Below are 25,376 nucleotides of genomic sequence, written 5' to 3' on the forward strand. Positions count from 1 at the left end.
AAGTCAGCACTTTTCCTATTTATAAAGATGTTCAGTGTTAAGCAAATATCTACTGATATGTTTCTTCAGTGCTACGGTCCTTTTTCCTGTACTTAGTAAAGGTAGCAAACTGGCCTGCAGTTATTTCTGCCTTGTCTTTGTGAAATAAATTCTGAACCTCAAAGGAATTCTTTCGTTGCTTTTCTTTTCTTTTTCTTTTTCTTTTTTAAGTACATTGTGTTTTTCAGGAAATGCTGTATGTACTGTGAAGTGTGATGAGAAAGTGAAGGTGTTTTCTGTCCGAGGAACATCTTTCGAAGCTGCAGCAACAAGTGGAGGTAGTGCCAGTTCAGAAAAGGGTGAGTGTTAATTTAGGGTTTATATTTTGTTTCTTGATTTTTAGTGCATAGATTAGATTAGTATAAGAGGTGATCTTTAGTTAAATTTTTAATGCAGGGTACTTGATAGCTCAAGCTAAATGATATCCCTCATGTTATACAAAAATAAGAAATATTTAAATGACATGCTTTTTTTCATATCATTTTTGGTACTAGGATAGTTGCTTTGGTAGATCATAGGGGTGGAGGAGAGAGGGTCCAAAATATTAATCTGTCACACCGACACAAAGATTTTTTTGCTATCCTCTGTTTCCTGTCATGATACTTGGGTAATTCAGTAAGTGTATAGAGTGCTACACTTTAACATATATAGTATCTTATTTTAACCTCAGAGAGAGAGGGTTATTCCAGTTTTATAGGTAGACAGCATTAAATGACTTCTCAAAAGTCATGTAGCTAATGAGGCGAAAGCTGGAATCTAGTCCTTTTAAGTCTCAAAAAATCAGAGAGAATGAAAGAAGGAGCAGAAAAAAATCATAGTAACTAGCAAACTTAAATTTTATGAAATTAATTTTTCTTGTGTTTCTCTTAAAAATTCTTATTATTTTAGAACTTCAACTCATGGTAATTTTTTCATTATATATATATCAATGTATGTAGCATCAAGTACTTCCCTGGTGGGGCTGTCAGAATGGCTTGAACAGAAATTAACGAAAAGTGACCGGCCAGAGCTGACTGGTGCCAAGGTAGTGGTGTCTGGTGGTAAGTGAGATGTGTGATGTACTGGTTTTAAAACATGATGTAAACTTAAGATACTTTGATTTTATTAATATTTATTTTAGAGGAGCACAGATTTTTTTTTCCCAAAGGAAAGAGGTAAGTTGCAAGTATTATTCCCATTTTACCAATTAATAAGAGAAATCATAACACACAATTTGGGCTTTCTGTTCCAAATCTGGGTCCCTGGCACCAGAGGGGAGCATTTTATAGATCTTGTCTCCATAACTGCAACTCGATATCTTTGTTTTGTTGACCAACTTCCATGTTATTCTGAGGAGTATGGTTGCTTCTGAATCACAGAAACAACAGATTGGACTCAGGGCCATGTTGTATGATTCTTAACCTTTCACTCTACTTTGAAAGACTCCCAGTGCTGTCTAGGTCAATCCCTGTGAATAACTCTTTGAAAGTTTCTTCACATTTAGTATCAAAGCTGTTAATATTGTGCAAGACTTTCTTCTTTTTGCATGTCATGCTCCTTACTTTAAAAAAACAAACAAACTTTATAGTCTGCTATGATTTTAAAATCTTTCTAAACTAAATATCAAGCAAAATAATTAAGCATCCAGACAGCCCTGTATTGCAAGGGCCACTGAGAGGAAATAATGTAATATTTCAAAAGGATATTTCTGACTCCTTTATTCACTTATTTATTCAAGAAATGTTTATGCCAGGCCCTTTGCAAAGTGCTAGAAAAAAACAGGGGAAAAAGCAGGGGTTCTTGCTGTGAAGAAGTTTGAAGTCAAGTGCAGTGACTTCATTCAAATAATAAATAACTTCATTCAGTCACTCAGTGAAGTTTTGCTGAATACTGTGGATATAGCAGTGACCAAAATAGATACGGATCCTCCAGTTAAAGAGTTTTTATTCTCATGGGGAGAATGATTTTAAACACTGATTATATATTGAGTTAACCCTGGCCTGTTAATTGTAGTAGTGTTGAATGCTTTATAGGACAAATACAGGACTATCATTAGGGAATTCAGAAAAGGCTTTATGTAGGAGGTGGCATGTTTAATATGGCTGATGTGTAGTACAAAGACCATTCAGGTACACAAAGTTACAAAATTTTTGTAGAATGGAGTTTATATTTTCTTAATTTGTTTTTTTCCTTTTTTTTTTTTTTTTAACGAGGTCGGGGTTTGAAGAGTGGAGAGAACTTTAAGTTGTTATATGATTTGGCAGATCAACTGCATGCTGCAGGTAAAGTTGTTTTCTTTAGTAGAAGAATGTTCCTTTTCCATTGTAAATATTTTTTCTTATTTCATTTTATGTATAAGTCACTCAAGGGTGCAAATTATTTTGCTTTCTCCGATTTTTCAGTATTCTCTCTGAAACAATCTTCCTTAGTCTCCAAATAAATGGTATAGCATTCAGTGAGGAGAGGGTGTCCTCATTCTTTGTATTTATGTTACACTCTTACATTTGTCATGTCTTAGTAGTTTTTTCCATTTTAAAAAACTTCAGTTCCTACTCTAGATTCAGGAATGCATTTATTTTTTCTCTGTATTCGTGGTTTAATACTTTCATGCACATAGAAATTAACATTTGACATTATTTTGAAGTTGTCATTAACCATTTATAGGAAAGACAACTTGTTATTAAAAGTGCATTGATGAGTTACTCAGTCATGAACAATGTGCATGGACCTTGAGAGTAATAAGTTAAGTGAGCAGAAGAGTCACCTAATCTGATACATATTAAATGGATCACTCCGGCTACAGTTTTGAGACTATTTGCAATAACAGGGGGATCAGTTAGCTATTTCATCCATTCAGGTGGGAGATGCTCATGATTTGACCCAGGTTAGTCGCAGTAAATGTGGGGAGAAACAGTCATTTTGGGGGTATATATTTGAAGGTAGAACCATTGGGATTTCCTGACAGATTGCATATGGATTACGAGAGAGACTTTTTATTTGACAACAGGAAGGATGGAGTTGCCATTAGCAGAGATGGGGAAGACTCCAAGTGTGCTGTTTCTAGGGAGAGATCAGGAGTTCAGTTTGGGGCATATTAAGTTTTGAGATGTCCAATTCTAGATATCCAAGTAGAGATGCCAGCGAAGCAGTCGGTAATGGGATGTGGCGTGCAGTGAAGGAGTCTGGGCCGGAGCTATAAAATTAGTTGCATTTAGATGGTGTTTGAAGCCATGAGATTGGGTGAAACCACCAAGGGCTATGAGTGTCAATTAAAAAAAAGAAGATCCCAGGACTAAGCCCTAGACACTGTAAGATTAAGAGATAGAAGAGAATAAAAACCAAAACGAGTAGTAGATAAGGCGGGAAGACCAGGACAGAGGCTGGTGTTTTGAGTCCAGGAGAAGTGTTTCAGTAAGGGAAGGGGAATGGTAACTATGTCCAGTGCTGCTGATAGGTCAAGGAAGGTGAGATCTGAAAAGTGACTAATGGATTTAGCCACTTCAAGGTCATTGGTGACCTTGAACAGTTTTAGTGGAGGGAGGAGGGCAAAAACCTGATTGAAATGGGTTTAAAAAAATTGATCCTAGGTAGTGGTTACGTAGCTGTATTCATTTTTTAATAAGCCATTGAGCAGTACATTTGTGATTTGTGTGATTTTATGTTTATTATATTTTAATAAAAAAGGTTTCAGTTTTCGACATAGGCCTGGAATTAGAGACAGTGAATACAGACAGCTCTTTAGAAGGATTTCCATATAGCAGAGCAGTAGCTAGAGGGGGAGCGGTCCCCAAAAGGGATTTTTTAAAAGATGGAACAGATAATAGCATGCTTATATGCTGATGGGAACACTCTAGTTGAGAGGGAAGATTGACCACACAGGAGAGAGGGAGAGTTGCTGCAGCAATGTACTTGAGTGGGCAAGAGGGAATATGGATACAGCATCAGGTTGACAGGTTGTGTGTGTTAGCTGAAGCATGTGGAAGGTCTCTTCTGATTGTTTCAGTTTTTTAGTGAAATAGGAAGCAAGGTCATCAGCTGGAAGTGAGGATGTTAAAGGGTATTGGAAGTTTGAAGAGAGAGGAAAAGATAGGAAATTATAGTTCAGGAAAGAGTGAGAAAATTAAGGCCTGTTTATTAAAAGTAGAACCCAGTTAACAGGCCGAGTGTTGGGGTTTTGTCCAGTCATGCTGAACTACAGGAGAACAAGTATGGAAAAGGCGAAGATTGCTTAGTCAGTTAACCAGAGATGGAGGTTTTGCTATTTGTGTGTGATGATTTCAGGAAGGCACATTGCAAAGGAGTGATTAGAACACTGATTGTAGAATTTAAGCTAGATAAGGGAACAGTGTTGGGGAGGTTAGTGGAGGTCAGTGAACAGAGGTGTAGGCCCCAGTGGGATCAGAAGGCTGTTGGAGTTAGGCACTAAAAGGGGTCAGCTGGTAAGAGGAAGTCACAGAGAAACGCTGGAAATGGAAATTATTGAGGGAGATGGGTAATGGAAAGGTCGGAGATATGACCACGGGTGCGGCTGAGGAGACATGAAGGACAAGATGACTGGAAGAGAGTCTTTCAAGGAACCGAGAAGCCAAGGTGTTGAAATCTCTCAGAATTAAGACAAGATGAGTATTGGAGAACACGACAATGACTCAGAAGCTAAAAATCATTGAGATGTTAAGAGGATTGACTTAGTGGTTAATAAAGTAAGGCCTTAATAAAATAAATTTCTAACTGTACTATGTCAGTGTCTTTTTCTTAGTTATCAGTGACTATCCCAACTAGTTGAATAATCAGACTTTAAAAAATGACTTTTTTTCCCCCTTAGTTGGTGCTTCTCGTGCTGCCGTTGATGCTGGCTTTGTTCCCAATGACATGCAAGTTGGACAGACGGGAAAAATAGTAGCCCCAGTAAGTACCGCAACAAAATATGCTGCTCAGAATTCTGTGGGGATAAGAACTGTATGTATTCGTTGAATACTCATCCCAGTGATTTATGTCCTATTCCACATACTTAAGCAGTTAGCCATTATTATGCTGAATGTACTCTTTTCACAAGTTTTGTGGATTTCTTAGTCTAAGTAAAATGCTTAGCAGTTCCTAAAGCCAGCATTGTTTTTCAGATATTTTAAAGCAATAGGACACTGGTTGAATTCATATTATAACATCAAATACAAAATTGGTAAAAACAGCATTTTATTGTTAAATGGATCTTGTAAGTTCACAGTGACATTTATTTACCATAATGCCTATATATTAGGAATCAATCAGCAAAAGCAGTCTATATTAATGAACACAGAATCTCAAAATCAGAAGCTGTACGAATGACAGTTGTACCCTTACATCTTCTTGAACACCTACTTTATTTCTGTATTTTGTCTAGTTGTATGAAATTCAGAAAATTCTAATCCGTATAGATGAGCAACACCAGAAAGTTCTTCAGTTAAACCTGTCCAAAACTTAGGAATGTTTTGATTTCAGAGTTGAATCAGTAACAATATCTAATGATTGTTCACGTTTCTTAGATGATCCAAGTTTTTAGTGATTAGGGTTCTCAGCCAGTTTAAATCTTTATTGTTTAGAGGAAAGTGAGTTCTTTACATATTTTGAAACAAGATACAGGTATCCCATGCTTTTCACAAGTTCGTGTCAAGACACTTTGCTTTTAGGAAGACCTATATTAGTACTCGTTTTGAGGATTTTTCTTTGTAGGAAAAAGACATGAAAAGCGAAAATCACATTCAGTGTTTATTCTGCAGGTGCAGAGGCAGCAGCACCCTGAGCAGTTAGTGCTATTTTAGGTTTCGTATGTTGTTCGGTATGTTTTAGTATGTTGTTTTGGGTGTCTGAGAACTCTCAAAAAGTTTTCCATATACATTAATGATCATTGTTTTTTTGTTTTACGCCATTTTGGCTTATGAAAAGTTTCATAGGAATGCTCTACTTTTGGATAGTGGAGAGAAACCTATATTTATTAACTCATAGCCATTTTTAAAAAACCTGGTATCTAAGTGCCCTATTCTATCCGATGTCGATTCAGACTTTCAAAAGAGTCAGAATTCCAAGTCTTTTCTTTGAAGTTTGTTTCGAAGTGCCTGTTCAGTCTTGCCCATTTTAAAATTGGGCTCTTGTCTTTTTCTTGTTTCTTTGTAGAAGTTCTGTATATAACTTTTGTACAAATTGGCAAGCAGAAATTTTTAATTTTTATCAGATCTGATGTATTGGTCTTTTGCAGTTAATACTTTTTGTGGTGTTCAGCTTATTCGAAGTCAGATAAGAAGATCTCAGAATCTGAAATAGGTACTGAAACTACTTAAAAATGAAGTTACAAAACCATGTGACCTGTTTGCTTGTGATGCCACATTTGTTAGGCTGTGAAAGAGCATTTAAGGAGTAGATGAGCTCACGCCTTCCCTGGAATTTGATGGCTGTGGTACACGTTTTTTGTGGGAATCTTATTTGTCCAAGTCAACATGAGTAGAAAACTTCAGGCTTGAATTTACAACCTTCCTAATCAGTAATACTTCTACAAGATATTCAGAGACATGCACCGAGGTGGCAAATGGACTTCTATTTATTTTGGCTGAAAGGGAGCACTTGTTATTAAGTCGAATAGCAGAATGACAGGGAATGGCCAATGGCATCCTTACCTATATTGAAAATAAATGTCATACATTCCACTTTCTTCAATCTCACTGCTGTGAATATAGAATTATTGAAAATTTTTATAAGGAATTTAAATATATTAAAGTTTTTGAAGACTTTCTCTAATGTAATCATGCAATCTCTAGAGATTCTGATTCATTAATTCTGAGTTAGGTCCGGATATATATATATGTGTGTGTGTGTGTGTGTGTGTGTGTGTGTGTGTGTGTGTATTTTTATTTAAGGCTTTAAAACTTTTGGAACCCATCTCGGGTCTATAGAAAACTTGTAAATAGAGAGCAAAAAACCTTTATTTTGGGGACCATTTGAGAGTACATTGCTGAGATGATGCCCCATCATCATCCCATATGTAGGACATTATCCTGCATAACCACAGTACAACCTTTAAAGTCAGGACATAAACACTGATAGTTTTAATCTTGTGTAATAATTAGACTCCATTCAGATTTTGCCAGTTGTCCCGGTTATGTTCTTTATAGCAAAAGTGTCTAGTTCAGAATCACGTGTCGCATATAGTTGTCATATGTCTTTCCATTGTAAATAGTTCCTGGCTTATCTTGCCTTTGATGATCTTGATACTTTTGAAGATTATAGGACAGCTGTTTCATAGAATAGAATGTCCATCAGTTTGGATTTGTCCGATGTTTCCTCACAATTCAATTTAGGTTATACATCTCTGACAGGAACATCACAAAAGTGATATTTTATTCTCTCAAGTGGTACACAGTTTCATTTTGTCTTATTACTGATGATTTTCACTTTGATCATTTGGTAAAGGTGATACCTGTCACATTTCCATACTTTTAAGTTATTTTTCCCTTTGTAATTAATAAATGATTTATGCAGAGGTACTTTGAAATGCTGTGAATACTCTCATTCTCCTCAAACTTTGAATTTATTCATTTATATCAGTATGGATGTATAGTATTTATTTTATTCAGTGGGTGAAAATCTGTTGTTATTGATGTAGAAATTTTCCCACATGTGGCCAGTGAGAACCTTCAGGGTGGCTTCTGTGTCTTTTTGACATGGCCCCATCATTCTTTGAGCCCCTTCTTACTTTCTGACTGAATAAGATGTTCCAAGCCCATTTAATACTTTCCTGTCCCAGCCCTGGAGTCAGTCTTTTCTCCAAGGAGCCCTGGTTCCTTTCAGTGAAAAGTGGTGTTTAGAAGACAACTGAGTGGTAGTTGTGTTCTTCACGACTGGGGTGTTGCTGTTCCCAGGGCCTCTCAATGAGTTTTCTTTGTTGGCATATTTGACAATTAACTCAATTTCTTTAATAGATTTAGGGCCGTTCACGTTTTTTTATTATATTTTGAGCCTCTTTTACTAAGTGATATGTTTCAGGGAATTTGTCAAGTTCTTCTAGGTTGTCAAATATATTGGATGAAGTTGTTTATAATATTGCCATATTTTTCTTTTATCATTTGTAAGATCTAGAGCAATAGTTTGCACCTCTTTAATTTCTGCCATTGATAATTTGTGTCTTGTCTCTTTTGTTCCCTTCTCTTCATCAGTTTAGGTAGGAGTTTATAAGAAAATATTAAAATCTTTTCAGTGATCTACCTTTTGAACATAACAGCTTTATTGAGTTAAGTAGTTAATTCAGTGGCTTTTAGTATGGTCACAGAGTTGTATAACCATCACCTCCGTCAGTTCTAGAACATTTTCATCACCCCAAAAAGAAATTGTGTTCTCGTTTTCTTCCCAACTCCCCTAGTCAACCACCAACCTACTTTCTGTCTATATAGATTTGCCTATTCTGGACATTTCATATAAATGGAATCATATAATATGTGGCCTTTTATGAGTGACTTTTTCATTTAGCATAATTCTTTCAAGGTTTATTCATGTCATTAGTATTCCATTTTATTGCCAAATAGTGTTCCATTACATGGATATACCACATTACCTGTCATCTGATGGGCATTTAGGTTGTTTTTAGTTTTTGGCTCTTATGAATGATACAGATATGAATATTTATGTACAAGTTTTTGTGTGGACATATGTTTTCATTCCTCCCAGATATATATATCTAGGAGCAGAATCACTAGGGCACGTGATAACGGTTTCATTCATTTAACCTTTTGAGGAAGTGCCAGACTGTTTTCCAGAGAAGCTATGCCAATAGTTTACCAACTTTTAGCTTAAATTTTTTTTTTATTGTTTTCTTTTTATTGCTTTTTGCTTTTAATTTTCTTCTAATTACTCTTTGGGTTCATGTACTCTTAAGGTAGAACTTTATTAAATTTATATTTTGCTTGTTTTTAAATGTAAACATTAAAGTTATAAATTTCTTCTAAGCACTGCTTTAGCTAGATCCTACAAATTTTGATGTGTTGTGTTTTTTCATTCATTTAAAAATTTTTCTAATTTAGAAAGTTAGAAATGTTTACTTTTTAGATATGTTTTTTTCCTACATAGCATTCTATTATTAATTTTTAATTTAACTTTGGAGATCATCTTTTTAATATTCAGTCTTAAAATTTTTTCATGACTTATTTTATAGCCTAGCAAGTGCTATATCTCAGTGAACACACTGTGTGCACTTGAAAAGAATGTATTTTCTGCCACTAGACACTGTAAGAAAAAAGATTAATGAACTTGAAGATATGACAGCAAAAACTATCCAAAATGAAATAAGAGAACTGAGAAAAAAAAATACAGGAAAAACAATGGACAGAGCATTGGTGAACTGTGGGACAACTTTAGGGAGGCTAATATATATATAATTGGAACAGAAAAACTATTTGAAGAAATAATGACCAGGAAATTTCCAAATGTGATGAAATTCTTAGTAGTAGTCAGAGGAAAATATAAATGAGCTAAATGCTCCAGTCAGAAAGCAGAGATTGTCAGAGTATATAAAAGGCAAGCCTCAACTATAGGTCACTTATAAGAAATATAGTTTAAATATAAAAGAAAATATACATTGAAAGGGAAAGGATAGAAAAATACCATACAGACAGTAAGCATAAGAAATCTAGAGTGTCTTTATTAATATCAGACAGACTTCAAGATAGTACTACCAAAGATAAAGAGGGACATTATGTAATGATAAAAGAAATCAGGTTATCAGGAGACAGAACAATTATGAATGTACAAGTATGCAATAGCAGACTCAAAATACATCAAGCAAAAACTGACAGAAGTAAAGTGAGAAACAGACAAACCCTTAATTATAATTGGAGATTTTTAGGAAACACAAAAAAACATACATTCTAGTAGTTAGTAGAGTGATGATTTCTTCAAAAGTCACATAGTCACTGGAAAACCCACTCTACAGTTGTGATAGTGTAAGAGGAAAGGGCAGACCCCACTTTAGTATTACTGTGAAAACAGTCTTGACCTTGCAGACCGCCAAAAGGTCTTGGGGCTTCCAGGGATGTGCAGACCATATATAGTTAGCATCACTGGCCTACTACTTTCAGATTATAGATAGTGAATAACGTGTGTAGAGATTCTGGTTTCTGTTATATTCCTATTAAGAATATTAATTTTTTGTTTTAGCAGGTAGTTAACTTGGCTGAATTCATTCTCCAAACTCTGTCCTCTCCTTTACTACTAGCCAGAGGGACTTAGAAGCCCTAACCTTGCATATCTCTGATATAGGGATCAGCCAGAGTTTTGAGCATTGTCTGTGTGCAGTTTGTGGTTCTTCCTCTAGAACTTTTTCCTTACTTTCCAGCTAATGTGGCAGCCACAAATACTGTGGCTTGTGTGTGTGTTTCCTCAGCTAATAAGACTGCAGATTTCTATCCAAAGTAACTGCTTTCTGATTGGTTTTTATCCCCCTATGGGAAATCTGCAAACGCCCCCAGGGAGAAAGCAGAGGTATCCAGTGGGCTCACCTCATGCTCCCTCCCCACAGAACTCTGACTTCTCAGGTGCGCTCTGTCTCAGGTGCTCTCCAGTGCACTGAAACAGTTACTGTCTGTATTTTAACCCAGTTTCATGGGTTTTCTCCACAGGAGGATTAGTCTGATATGAGTCATTTCCTCAGGGCTGTAAGCAGGAGTCCCGAGGCCCAGAATTGAATACATTACCTCACATTGCTCTGACTAGTGCAGAGTTGGACTATTATCTTCCTAAATAACATTTTAATTAATGCTATTTAATATTACATTAGGTTCTTGGCAGCCATATCTCACTGTTGGTGTGTATTATACTTGTGGATATCCAAAAACTATGTCTTCTCCTTCCTCTACCCTTCGTTGCCTACTATAAAACCATGTCTCCTTTGTCTAATAATGCAGTGTTTCTTTGTGTTTAAAGCTAAACACAATACTTTCATTTGTCTTTATTTAATTTGGATCTGTGTTCTCTACCAGAAGCCTCTCGAATCTCTAAAGTTTGATTTTTTCCCCCATTCACACTCCTTTCGACTCCATATTATTTGAAGATCCTATGTTCTGTTTTGTTGCCATTTTGTAATAGTTCTGAAAAGCATCACGGTAAATAGTAAGAGAAGCTCCTTATTTCTTCGAGTAAGGGGACACATAAGACATTTTGTTGTCTTCACAACATTATTTTTCTTTTTACTATTTTTTTGAGAAAATGTGTAATATCCAAAAGAGTCTATGAATTTAGTCTTCCTTTTACATATATTTTAATTTTATTCATAGCAGTGTACACATACATATGAAAGATTATTGAACATATACGTGGAACAATTCCTGGTACATGTATGGATTCCTGTTCCCTCTAAGAGTTCTGACCCAGTGGTAGGGAACTGCTAGTCTATAGCTGACTATTACAACAAAGACTTCATTCCTTTTTATTTTTTTAATTAACATTTTATTTGAAAATAATTTCGAACTTAACAGAAAGTTGAAAATTAAAACCAGTGAGTGTGTGGTATTGATTTGCATTACCCTGATGGTTAGTGAAGTTGAGCACTTTCCCATGCACTCATTGGCCATCTGTATGTCTTCTATGGAACAATGTCTGTTCACGTTCTGCCCATTTTTAATTGGATTATTATTATTATTATTTTTGCTTTAGAGTTATGAGTTATTAATGTATTTTGGGCAGTAACCCCTTATTGGATATATGATTTGCAGATATCTTCTGCCTTTTCATTTTGTTGATGGTTTCCTTTGCTGTGCAGCTTCGTGGTTTGATATAGTACCTACCACATGTTTATTTTTGCTTTTATAGTCTTTGTTTTGGTGTCAAGTGCAAAAAATCATCTCCAAGACTGATGTCAAGGTGCTTACTGCCAGTGTTTTCTTCTAGGAGTTTTATGATTTCAGGTCTTAGGTTCAAGCCTTTAATCTATTTTGAGTTAATTTTGTGTATAGATAGTGGTCGAGTTTCATTCTTTTGCATCTTATGGTCCAATTTTCTCAACCCAATTTGTTACGAGATTGTCTTTTACTCTTTTGTATTTTCTTGGTTCCTTTACTGTAAATCAATTGACCATATTGTCTGGATTTATTTCTGGGCTCTCCATTCTATTCCATTGATCTGTGTGTCTCTTTTTATGCCAGTACCAGACTGTTTTGATTACTATAGCTTTGTAATATCATTTGAAATCAGAGAGTATGATGCCTTTGACTTAGATCTTTGTTAAGCTTGCTTTGAATGTTCGGGCCATTTTGTGGTTCCATACAAATGTTAGGCTTGGCCATTCTATTTCTTTGAAAAATGACATTGCGATTTTGACAGGGGATTACATTGAGTCTTGAGATTGCTTTGGGTAGTATGGTCATTTAAACTATATTAATTCTTCCAATCCATGAGCACAGACTATCTTTTCATTTCTTTGTGTCTTCTTCAGTTTCTCTTATTAATGTCTTATAGTCTTCAGAAAACAGATCTTTCACTTTGGTTAAATTTATTTCTAGGCATTTTATTCTTTTTGAAGGAATTGTAAATTGGATTGTTTTCTTAATTTCTCTTTCTGATAGTTTGTTGTTAGTATATAGAAGCACAACAGTTTAATACGTGTCAATTTTGTATCTTACAGCTTTACTGAATTCATTTATTAGATCTAACAGTTCTTTTGGTTGGAGTCTTTCAGGTTTTCTATATATATATAATGTCATCTGAAAATAAAGACAGTCTTACTTCTTTCTTTCCAATTTGTATGCCTTTTATTTTTCCTTTTTCTTGCCTAATTTCTGTGTCTAGGACTTGATACTATGTTGCACAAAAGTGGTGAGCATTGTGTTTCCTTGTCTTGTGATCTTAGAGGAAAAGCTTTCTGCTTTTTACCGTTGATATGACCGTTATTATGTTGAGGCGCTCGCTCTGTACCCATTTTATTGACTATATGCATTCTTTACCCTTTCTTAAATCAATGTTTTGGTTGCAAAATTCATCCATTTTAATGGAGGTAGCATTTTTTCATTTGAGTTTCATTGATGTATGATATTCTGTTATATACTCACTGCCGTGCAACTGAAACTAATATTTTGCGCTATAACTATAATGGAAAAAAAACTCATTGAATCGTACAATCTAAATATGAGCAACTCATTGTCTATTATATTTCAAAAAAACTGGAAAAAAAACCCAGGTTTTTTTTTTATATATAGTATATCACACTTGGTAAACTCATTAGTTGGTAGGTATATTTCTGGACGGAATGCAGTGATACTGGACAGTATCAGATATTTCTTCTACAGTGCTTTAGACATGTACTGTAATGTGAATAAACAGTAAGAAAATGTGCCAAAGGTACATGATTAATGTAAATAATCCTTAGCTAATAACCAAGACCATTTAAAAGTGATAATTGACTGAAGACTTGCACGGGTGAGATTCAGTGGTGAGCAGGAAGGAGACTACTGCTCAGCGGTGGCCTGGGATGTGGGAGGGAACTGGTGAAGGGCTCACATTCAGATCCTAATGTGATGGTGGGCAGTTTCTCTTCATGGCTAGAGAAATACATTCTGTGAATCATTATCCAAGGCCTTAGATTTAGCAACGGGATTTTAAGAGATCTCATGATGGCTACTTCTTGTGTTCCCGTTACTTGTTATACAGTGTGAACTAAGATATGACCCTGTCAGGAAAATAGCTGAGACACAGCTGTTCAGTGGATGGGACAGTCCCCCATAGCCACAAGCACCTTAAATGTGCACTCCTGCAAATTCATCATAGTTTATTTGATAGTGACTTCTGGGTTAAATAAAGTAAAAGTTGTAATAAATACCGAGATAGCAAAAATTCTTCAGGTGAGGAACATTGGATGTATAGATTAATTTGGGGAAAGTTGACATCTTTTCAATATTTAATCTTCTGTCCATGACCATGATTTTATTTCTCTATTTATCTAGATGGTTTTATAATTTCTTTATAAAGGTATACAGAGAAATAGGAATGCAATCAATATTTATATATTGCTGTTATTAATTTTTCTGTAGATTCTCTAGGATGTTGTATCTACACAGTCATGTTGTCTGGGAATAATTTAATTTCATTTAATTTTCTTATAATGTAATTTCTTACTGCGTCAGCTATGGCTTCCTTGACATTGTTAAGTAGAAGCGGTGTTGGTAAACATTCTTATCCCTATCTTCAAGGAAATCCTAGTGTTTCACCACTAGGTATGACATTTGCTGTCTGGTTTCGGTAGATATCCTTTAAGAGACTGAAAGAGTTCCCTACGGTAGACTGTGTGTAATGGTTAAAGATGGTTAAGAGTTCAGACTTTCTAGCCAGATTGCCTGAATTCAGCTGTTAGTGTTGTCACTTGTTTACTGTGTGACCTTGGACAAATCACTTTACCATATTATATTTTTCTCAATTGTATAATGGTGATAATAATAATTTCAATTTAGTAACTATAAAGATTTAATGAGTTAATAATATAAAAACACTTAAAACCATGCCAGCATATAGTATAAGTGCTATCATGTTATCTTTTTTTTTTTTTTTTTTTTTTTTTTATAGTTACTAATACAAATTCTCGTTTGCTGAGAGACTCTTGTCTTTTGAAATCATGAACAGGTATTATTGAGTTCTTATTTCTTTAACTGACATCTGATAGTCTCATTGGATTTTGTTAGCACATTTATATTCATTGAACTTAATACAGTGTCAGATTTATGCTATGACCAGAATTTAATTAGTAGCAGTTACCATCTTACATTTTTTTTCCTGGATTGCCTTTTGGAAGCTCCATTGAGGACTTTACCTTCCTAACCATCCACATATATAAGCATGTTGCAGTCATTAAAGAATCTGTAACCTGTTGCCAGGGAGATGTGTTTTTATGTTTAGTGCTTCATCTTAGTGAAAGTAGATTACTTTGTATTTTGGTACTTGACAAATAGACCAGCGGTCCATTTATGATTCTGAGAGTAAGCAAATAGTTACTAGATGAAGAAGCAGTATTTTGGGGAGAATTTACCAAGACAAGAAATTGTGTTTCTGGGGTTCTCTTTTGAAAACCCATTAATGTTGAAAAGTCTGTGTAGGAGCACACTTTATAGAGTTATCTGTATACAGCGGGGACCGAATTTATGGACTGCTTCTCTGACTTGCTAAAGAGCTACAGATTGACAACCCCTTTCATACTGCATTATCCAGCTTGGCTTTTAACTCCCAGAGAACCATGTTCACAAATTGATGCTCTATTCCTTTGGGGTTGGCATAGAAGCATTAAACTGCACTAAAATATTCATATGTGAGTGCATTTAGCTGAAAGCAGTCGATGTCCTGTTCCCAAGAGGACAGAGAGATGCTGCACGGCCCTGCAGCCCAGGGAACACCCTGAGCTTCTCAGAGGCACTTACATGGCTCGGGTGCTCTAGGCTCTTACAGAGGCGCTTAAAGTGCCACAGGAGAAGTCATAGAATTTATATGCTGTGGTTTGGATGCATAAGTTGGTTGTGCAGTAGGTAAAAACTTATTTGCTAAAAATTAGTTCTAATTGTATTTTCAAGTTATAATTTTATCTTAGATTCATTTTCTTAGCTAATTTTTATTAAACTGATTAAACATTTATATCAGAGGACTAAATGGAATTTAATGAAGTTTTTGGTACATTACCATTTTGTATATAAAGTTAAAATTTTTAACTTTTGGACAGTCTGTTGGATTGTTTGTAGTAACTTTAACAGCGTGCCACTGATGAGATATGTTGACACATCTTGCAGACAGTCTAATTTAACAGCTGGCATGAAAATCTAGAGTACAGAAAATCTTTGTTTTAACTATCTTGGTGTGGTAACTTGAAAGGAATAAAACTACTCTAAATTTCTATTCTTTCTCTACCTGTATTTTTGGTTATGTCATAGAAAAGCTGATTTACTTTCTCAGGAATAGTTTCAGATGTGATAAACATGCACATGAAGGTCAGAGAACATGAGACACTGCACCAGAAGAAGATGTTTACTCAGTGGATGGCCGATCGCTTAGCATGTGCAATTCAGTCCCTTTGTTCAGGTGAGGGCCTGGGACATGAGCACTAACATGTTGTAGAAAAGAACAGTTTAATGACTTAGTTCAAATTCTTATAACTTTAGAAGATGCTTCAAGGAGTCTTTCTATAACTTGGGCTGAACTTCACAACTTTAGTAGGCTTTTTTTTTTTTTTTTGATAAACTATTTTTTAGAACAGTTTTAGAGTTATAGAAAAATTGCAACAATAGTACAGAGAATTTCCATAGATCCTGTACCTACTATTGTTGTTATTTTTTTAATGTTATATAAACTACTATTTCTTCAAATTTATACTAGTCTCAAGTGTACTGCACAGTGGTTAGACGTTTATATAGTTTACGAAGTGAACTATTTATTTTTGATAATTGTTGAAACCATAAGATTCTAAATCAGGTTTTTCTGAAGAGGGAGAGTTGTGTGAAAGTTTCTGTCAGGGTGATACTTTCTAACGACTTTTTATTATGGTAAAATCTAACAAAATTTACCATTGTAACTTTTAAGTGTACAGTTCAACAGCATTAATAACATTCACCGTGTTGTGCAACCATCACTGTCTATAGCCACAGTTTTTCATCACCCCAAACAGGAACTCTGTACCCGTTCAGTATGAGTTCCCCATGCATCCCACCCAGCCCCTGGTTGTCATCCCTCATCTACTTTATGTATCTGTGATTTTGCCTGTGCTAGGTCTTTCATAAAAGTGGAATCATGAAATATTTGTCCTTTTGTGACTGTCTTCATGTAACCTGTTTTCAGATTTCATCCGTGTTACAGCATGTGTAAGAACTTTATTCCTTGTTATAGCTATAACATGTCCCAATAATATTCCATAAACATTTTGTTTATCCATTTATGTATGTGCAGACACTCTGGTTGTTTCGTGTTCACCTTTTGGCCATTGTGAATAATGCTGCTGTGAACATTCACGTATGAGTATCCGAGTCCCCATTTTCAGTTCTCTTGGGTCTATGCCTAGGAATGGCGTTGTGGGGTCATATGGTAATTCTCCGTTTAGCTTTTTCAAGAACTGCTAGACTGCTTTCCTCTGGTTACTTCGTTACTTTCATGAGCTCTGAGGCATAGAAGTTTTCACAGTAATTTCAGACTAAACATCAAGGAAGGCTGTACATAAGCAGTAAATTTGGGAAAGAGGCAGATTGGTGAGTGAAAAGAACAGTACTTTGATGTCAGGGTCTAGTGTCAGCTGTTCCTGAGGCCTTGATTTTTTTTATTGGTAAAGAGAATGTGCAGATCAGGGGTCCCCAACCACCAGGCCACAGACCAGGGCCAGTCCACGGTCTGTTAGGAACTGGGCCGCACAGCAGGAGGTGAGTGGTGGGCGAGCGAGTGAAGCTTCCTCTGTATCTGCAACCGCTCCCCAGTGCCAGCATCACCAGCTCAGCTCCACCTCAGATCAAAAGGCATTAGAGTCTCATAGGAGCACTGGTCCCTGGTGTCAGAAAGGTTGAGGACCACTGGGTAGATGACCTGAGAGGTTCCTTACTATTCCAAAATTCTTCGTAGGTATGTAAAACTTAGCATGTTCTGACCCACCTGGGTCAGTTGAAGAACCTTACCGATAAAATATTTGATAGTCAGACTTTTTATTTGAACTGCTGAAATGCAAAGCTTTATAATAGACTAATTATATATCTAAGGATTTTGATATCCTATACCCAAATACTGTAATGTAAAGTGATCATCTGAATAATTTCAACAAAGTATATGATAACATACTTGGCTTTCTATCATTCCAGGTATACTCAAGGAATATTTTCCCACAGTAGAAAACCTATGCAATAGTATAGAAGGTAATTAGGTTCATGCTAAGCATTTAGTTGCAAATAGTTAAATATTAAAAATTCTATTTTATTGGAAAAATATTCTCTTAAGAAAACCTCATTTTAGTCCAACGCATCCCATGTAATCAAAACCTACAATTAAACACCACTAAAAGGTCAAGAGCTAAAATTTTACTCTTTCTGATTTACATTTAAACTTTTTGAATTGTAAGTCACAATATAGTTATTGTCCTTGTTTTTCAACAAATCTTTCTAACTTTGTATTTGAGCAGCAGGGTTATTAAATTTATATTTTGAACAAAAATAGTGAATTACATAATGAAGTGTTTGCTAGTGGTGTGTAAATTACCATCTGCTTTAATGTATTATTGCTGGGTTAGTTGTGAAAAAGACATTTATTCGGCTTCTCCTTGAGAGAAAAATGAACTAGTAGAAAGAATGTGGAGAAACTTCTATGAAGGATGAATTTAGGATTTCAAAAAAATCTTTGAATTTTTTTTGAATATTTGAATTTTGAACTAAAAATTCTGGGTGACACATTCTGTACCTAATGAGCACCAAGTCCATCCAGTGAGCCTCAGAATGTCCATTCACGTGCAAACCCTCCAGAGGCTAGGTGACGACTGCTGCTTTTTCTTCTAAAGGAATTTTCTGCCTTTGGTTTTTGACCTTTCTCATTAATAGTTATTTGGAACCAGATATTGGCTTCATTGAAAGCCAGGTCAGAGTTGTGATCCGAAAACGTTAGCTAATTTCAGTCCAGGTACATATATGAAATGTCAACAACAAGAAATGGGAAGTAATTTCCGAATCTTGCCTCCCCTGAGTCAGTCTTTGTAATGGCCTTGCAGCTAGTGTGTGTGTGTGGAGCATTCCAGTGGACATGCGAGTGGCCCCCAGAGGCAAATCTGAAGGACACAGCTTATGTTTCTATTCAGGATAGGGAACTATCCTGATACTTTTACTGCTGATACTTTTACTGATACTGATACATGGGATAAAAACTAGTGCTTGCCAAAACTGATGAAACTTTTATATAGATAAACAAGTTAGCTGTTCATCTCATCTTGTTTTACTGGTTTGTTTTTCCCTTGAGAAAACTATGTTTAGACTTTTAATAGATTAGTCACTTCAGTTAAAGCATACTACTACTACCGTCACAATCCTGTTATTGTGATATAAAAAGCTTCGAATTTAAAATTAAAAAACTCGGATTAAGAACTGTGCCTTTTACTAGGCGACATGACCGTGAGCGACTCGCAGGCCTGCCTGAGCCTGTGCTTTCTCTGCTGTAAAGTGGCAGCAGTTTCCATGCCCTAGAGTTATGATCGTCATCAACATCAAGTATGTAAAGTACAGCATGGTTACTGGCACATCAGACAGTCCATGTCACTGTTATGATTAGTATGCCGTCTTGAATCGTGACAAGCTGAGCTATCCTAGTACAGAACACTGTCAGCTTCAGACCAAGATGGGGGTCAAGTCCTCTGTTTGTGAAAAAATTAGCCCACAATCCTGCCTAAGAATTTTCGTAATACAGGCAGGGAGTTGTTTGAGAGAAGAGCCACAGATCGCCGTGCTTTGCATTTTGGAGCGTCTTCTAAAAAGAGGAGACTTAAACACATTTTGGCAAATAGAAGAAATAGTTTGACCTTTTAAATGAGCAACAGGATTAAATATAGCAATACTGATGCACAGGAGGCTTGCAGTAATTAGAAGATATAGTTTGGTTAATCAGCTTCTCAAAAAGACATTCATTGTTTGCTGTGATAAATTCCATTTAACTCTCCCAATCTGGCTTTTGTCTTGAGTGTGTGTTCGTGGAATGGACGCCGTTTCAAGGATGCGCATCTGCGTCCTTCAGAGTGAAGATCAAGAGAGAGGTGGCCGTTCTAGAAAGTTTCTCGTGTCTGGGCGGGCGGTCAGTGGTATTGCTGTCTGAGAACATAGCATTGGATCTCTGAACTCTAGCTGGAATTACTTCTATGAAGTCTCCTTACGTTTTTATCTTTGAAGCAATGTAGTTTTCTATGTTCCCTCCCTCTCCAATTCTATCTAGAAAGAGAGACTGTTGGTAGAAAAGAAATTTTAAATCTTATTTTTAAAGGGATGAAACAATATTGGCTTGGCTTTTCTGCTCTGAAAGCTCCAGATTTAACCACTCCACTCATACTCATATTTTATGTACATAAAAAAATAAATGTTTAAATCTTTCCTTTCTGCTTTACCTTAAAGTTTCTGCAGACATAATACTATTCCAATTCTAGAGAAAAAGTCAGCGTATGAGTTTGTATCATAAACTCATGTAATTTCAGCGTCATCTATATTTTTTATATGGCCAATTTGATATCTCTTGGTACTTGTATCTGGGATTTGTATCCCTGTATGAAGATTGTGTTAAAACTTTGTAAAGAAGTTCACCCTAGCGTCCTAGACCAGCCAGCAACGTCTAGTAAGTTGGGCAGAAATTCTGACTTTATAGCTTACTAAATGCCAAAAAGAAACTTAACAGGTATCAGTGAAAATAAGTTTTCCCAATACATTACCCCAGGAGAATTGTATCAAGTTAATAACAACTTTCTTTGAGATAATAATGGTTACCATTACTCAAAAGTCATATGGTAGTTGGCTGTCCTGATATGCCTTTTGGTTTGAAGATTTAGTAATCAGGAATAATAATAATAGCATTAATAGTAATAGGTAGCATTTTGAACTTTTCATATACATAGCATTATTTAATAATCACACGAGTCCTCTTAGCTATGAGCATTTATCTCCATTTTACACATGAGGAAGTTGAGCCCTTGAGAGGTCAAGTATCTCTCCCAAAAACACAGATGGTAGGTAAGTAGGAGAGTCAGGATATGAACCCATCTCTCTTTGATCTTATTTAGTTATTATAGTGAGTGAGTAAATGGTTTCTTACTCTTGCTCATTTTCACCTTTCTTGAGTTGAGATCTTAGCTCATTCATTTTCTGTGCTTTTTTAAAATGAATATTTTTAAGGTTATAAATAATTTTCTAAGTATCATCTTAGCTGCCTCCCACAGGTTCCCCTCTTGTCTGTGGGGGAAAAGTTTCAAGACCCTCAGTGACACCACAGCAGTTGATCTGATAATCGAGACAGCTACTAAGTGACTAACGGATGGGTCACGCATGCAGCGTGGAGACGCTGGTCAAGGGGATGAGTTACATCCCCAGGCCGGGCAGTACAGGACGGCACGAGAGTTCTGCTACTCAGAACAGTGGGCAGTTTAAAATTTGTGAATGAAAGGTGAAGGGGGTTAAGAGGCGCAGATTTCCAGTTATAGAATACATTAGCCACAGAGATGCCATGTGCAGCATCGGGAACATGGTCGCTAACATTGCAGTGACTACAGTGACAGGAGGGGCTAGACTTGTGGTCGTTTCGTAAGGTACATAGATGCCAAACCACCTTGTGGCACACCCGAAACTAATATGCATGCTCTGCCCTCCTTCCTGCAGTGCGCACCCTCCTCTCTGGTCCCCCCGCCTTTCGAACACTTATCACTGTTCTTTCCTCAATGTGACTCCCGTCTTCTCTCCAAATTATCTTACACACTCACTATCCGATTTGGAAGGAGACTGCCTCAGGGTAGGGATCGCCTTGTTCTGTGGTGATGTGGGGTCTGGACTGCTCCATAAATTGGCATCTGTGCAGTTTTGGGCACAGTATTACTAGTGAAATGCAGAAGTGCTCTCTGAACCGTGAGGAAGCATCTGCGGTGTTAGTCTAACGCCTGTATGCGTGCTTTAAAGGAGAAGAAAGCAGTTATGACACACAGGCAAGCAGTCAGATCTCAGAAAGCAGCTAGCGTCCAGGCCTGTGCCCAGCCGTTTCTCAGAGAACCAGGTTTGCAAGATAGTAGATCAGGTCCTGTTGGTCATGTGGACCATTTGGACGGTTTGTGCTGGTCAGAAAGGCAGGAAAGGCCCTGGAACCACCTGCCTTGGTTTGTGTTGGCACAGAATCTGTTATTTCCTCAGTGACGTTTATGGGTAAAGTCGATGGGATTCATTTCTCGGGGGCGGGGGGGTAAAGTAAATTTCATTTATATTTATGTAGATGTTTTCTGCCAAAGTGAATCAACTTCAAGTTTTTATTAGCATTTTATGATGCAAACAGAGAGGCTTTTAGGGTTCTTGAATTTTAATGTAGACATACATGTCAGAGGGCTCATTACAGACTATCGATCCTTCCCAGTGCTTGCTTCAAGTATATCTTAGAGAGTGGTCAGGGAGACAGTTTTTCTGTCTAAATAACTTGCATTAAGAATCTTTACATTAGAACTTATTAGTCTGGTTTTCCTGAATGTGAGATTTAGTAAGTACATTTTGATTAACAATTTAATGAATGTCCTTTCATGAAAGAAATGCTACTCAGAATGAACTGAAATAATGCTGAAAGTATCAATTGAAATTACCTGCAAATCTTCAATAGAAAACAGTAATGCTTTTTCAAAGAAAAGAAGCTTGTTTATCACCGATGAGACAGTGGAACGCCAGGGCCTTGTTGCACTGTCCAGCTGTGTGTGTCACAGCTGACAGCAGACGTGTTTTGGAGGGACTCCATCATCACCCGCGCACTTCCCGTCCTGCGGTGCACCTCCCAGCCTGAGACACGGTCTCTCTCAGTAGAATTGCCCTTACTTGTCTTTTACGGCTTTTGAAGATGTGAGGCAAGTTGAGCTGGAAGACAAGCCTAGTCACTTTCAGATGATGACCTCACTTTGGGCACTAGGCTGTTTCCTTTTCCAGGGTGCTCGGTGGTATCTTGACAGCAGTCAGACGCCCTCTGCCTTGACAGGTGAGTCGCAGGCCTCCAGCGAGTCACCTGACCTTGTGGTCCACAGCTGGCTGCGCTTCAGAGCACCCCGGGGAGCCTTTGTGAAAAGCTCCAGGGCCAGGTCTGTGCCTCCCTTGTTTATAATGGGGGAAACTGAGAGAAGTGTAAATTGACTTGTGCATGGCCTCTCACAGTTAGGTGCTATGAAAAATCGTAGCGTTAGGTGGCGGTGACATTACTCCTGGACCCCAGGTGAATTGTTCTTTGAGCAGCTGTTTTAGATTTTGAGCAGTGCAGAAAACAAGGGGGCACACCTGACGCTGGCGTCGACTTTGAAGGGTCTGCCTTATAATAGTGAGTAGGACGGAGTGCCTGCTGTGCCTTCCGTGTCATTTGTACTGAGGACAGACTTTGCTGTCAGTGTGACGCTTGGGTTACGTGGTAGGTGCACCCCCGCCCTACCCAAGCCAGGCCTTGTTAGTTCAATTTGTGTGTGGGAAAAGCTTTTTAGTTGAAGCTTTAATCACACAAAGTAGAATTGGGCCACTAAGCTTTTTTAATTAAGCATTTATTAAATTGGTTTTCCATGATGATAGTTTTAATTTCCAGATGTGGATACTTTAAAATTTTTAGATAAGTGGACAAAGCAGCAGTCAGTCCTCATTCCCTTTGCAGTTATTGGGGCAGAGGGGTAGGAAGAGGTGCAGATTCATCGTCAGCAGTTACTTAGAAACCGCAGTGTGAGGGGACTTTTCGTTAGGTGCTGGAGATGCAGAGGTTGAGACTGCTTTTGAGAGGTTTTACGTTTGTGCACATGGTTGTGTGTTTAGGACCTCTTGAGACTAATTTATATTTCTGGCTCTTCGAAATAGGAAGTTAAATGTATCTTGACCATTTAAACAAATATTCTTATATGAGAAAGTAGACAGTTAAGTCAAAATACATTTTAATACGAGTGAGTCTTTCTTAATATACAATGTGCGTATGTTGCACATGGATATATACAGTGATGAGTCGAAGTGTGATAGCTGAACGAGTAGCACAGACAAAAAATGCCACCTGACATGGAGCTATGAGGTTAAGTGGGGCAGTCGCTGTGACGTGCTTGGCAGAGTCATTGACAGTAGTGAGCGCTCGAATGCTCACCACTGCAGGCCTGGTACACCTCCGTGGCTGTGGACATTTGGAGAGGAAGACGGCCATGGCCTAGGGTCAGGGAAGGAGGAGGGCACGATTGAAATAATACTTCCTGCATCTATTTTATTTAAAGTATTTTTGTCTGAGACATGCATTGCTAATAGCAAATACTTTGCGAGGTGTTTATAATGTACTATAATATAAATCTATATTAACGATATGGTCTCTTTTACTTTCAGGAACTTTATATTGCTGTAGGAATATCTGGAGCCATCCAACATTTAGCCGGGATGAAAGACAGCAAGGTAACTAGACAATAATAATGATGCCAAGAGGAGAAGCTTTCATGTTTAAAATTTGGGGTTTCACTGTATGTTTCCACAGAAGTAGTATGTATAGTTGAGCCATTCACGTTCACGCAGATCTGAGAACTGAAAGAAACCCGTGGCGCTCACTGCCTGCAGGCGTAGCCTTCTCGCTGAGGCAGTCCTGAGCCCCTGCCCGCCTGCCGGCACACCGCAGGGCCTGCCTTGTTTGCCCCTCAGTCCCTCGTTTGCCAAATATAGGGGTGGATGGTAACGTCTGAGGTCCCTTGCAGCTCTGCCAGTCTGTGACTAGCACGTGTGATGTGAAAACAACTTGGTGAGGCTCTGACCCCTGATTCCCTGTTTGCTTCCCCCGGCAGTCCTACCCTCATGTGTCAGAAAGGCCCTCTTCTTGGCTCATTACTGAAGTGTGACTGACACGGTTTGGGTTGGAGCGTCTTCATTCTTCACACCTCAGTAATTTTAAAAAATAACAGTATACGGAGAAAACCCTTAATTTTAAGCTGCTGCTGACTGTTTCTGGAAGTCCTGTGCAATGACTCCGTGAACATAGATTTCAGAATCTGACACGTTAATTCATGCATGACAGTGTACAGTTAGAATGAAGAACTTAGTCTTTCATGAAGTCGGAGATGCTTTTGATGTCCTTGCTTTTTATCCATTTTGATGGTAAGTTGATGTAAAAGGTAATAAAACTTAACAGGTTTAACTTCTAACTTGAAAAAAATGCGTGCACCTACCTCCTTGTAACCTCTAAATGAATTGGCCTCAAACCAGTCAGATTTCACAGTTGGACGGCAGATTTCTTTACTGAGTTCTGGAAACAGCAGTGCCAATGGGGAAAATGTTATTTCTGCATTAGAGGGGAAGAAAAATCCCACTCCAACAGCAGTAGCCTTAAAAAATACTTTTAGCCAGGCCAGTTCGTACATTTCTAGAATTCTGCGTCTCTAAAGGATCCCGAGAAGACGCTGGTGAACATTCTCGTTCCATGCCAGCAGGGCCTGGTGCAGGGAGAGGTGGGCTGGAGAGTAGATACCAAAGCGAAAAAGGAGCAGCTGAAGCAAGGAGACCAGGGCTGGGCAGCAGTTCGCAAGAATAAGCTTGAGCCAGAGACTATGTCCGCGCAGTCAGCAAACGTTTGTTAAGCACGTGCTTGTACTACCTCTGGGGGTTGCTTAAAAGAAAAAGACACACAGCCCCTGTCATCATCCCTGTCTTGTGAGG

The 25,376-nt window shown here is 37.4% G+C and overlaps 1 protein-coding gene across 7 annotated transcripts in view; it reads left to right on the forward strand.

The window, feature by feature from the left end:
• Window positions 1-25,376, forward strand: part of ETFA (electron transfer flavoprotein subunit alpha) — a 66,098-nt gene that overhangs the window by 19,515 nt on the left and 21,207 nt on the right. For 6 of the 7 annotated variants that reach the window (XM_016125813.2, XM_016125814.2, XM_016125816.2 and 3 more), the window contains exons 6-10: window positions 228-338; window positions 978-1,079; window positions 2,232-2,300; window positions 4,841-4,923; window positions 24,063-24,128. In XM_016125813.2, coding sequence (XP_015981299.2) covers window positions 228-338; window positions 978-1,079; window positions 2,232-2,300; window positions 4,841-4,923; window positions 24,063-24,128 — 431 coding nt within the window. Of the gene's footprint in view, window positions 1-227; window positions 339-977; window positions 1,080-2,231; window positions 2,301-4,840; window positions 4,924-24,062; window positions 24,129-24,508; window positions 24,818-25,376 lie in introns of those variants that run through there. The other variant, XM_016125820.2, reaches the window with a different exon arrangement.

This window comes from Rousettus aegyptiacus, unplaced genomic scaffold (genome assembly GCF_014176215.1).
Source record: "Rousettus aegyptiacus isolate mRouAeg1 unplaced genomic scaffold, mRouAeg1.p scaffold_m13_p_14, whole genome shotgun sequence".
NCBI classification, from domain to species: Eukaryota; Metazoa; Chordata; class Mammalia; order Chiroptera; family Pteropodidae; genus Rousettus; species Rousettus aegyptiacus.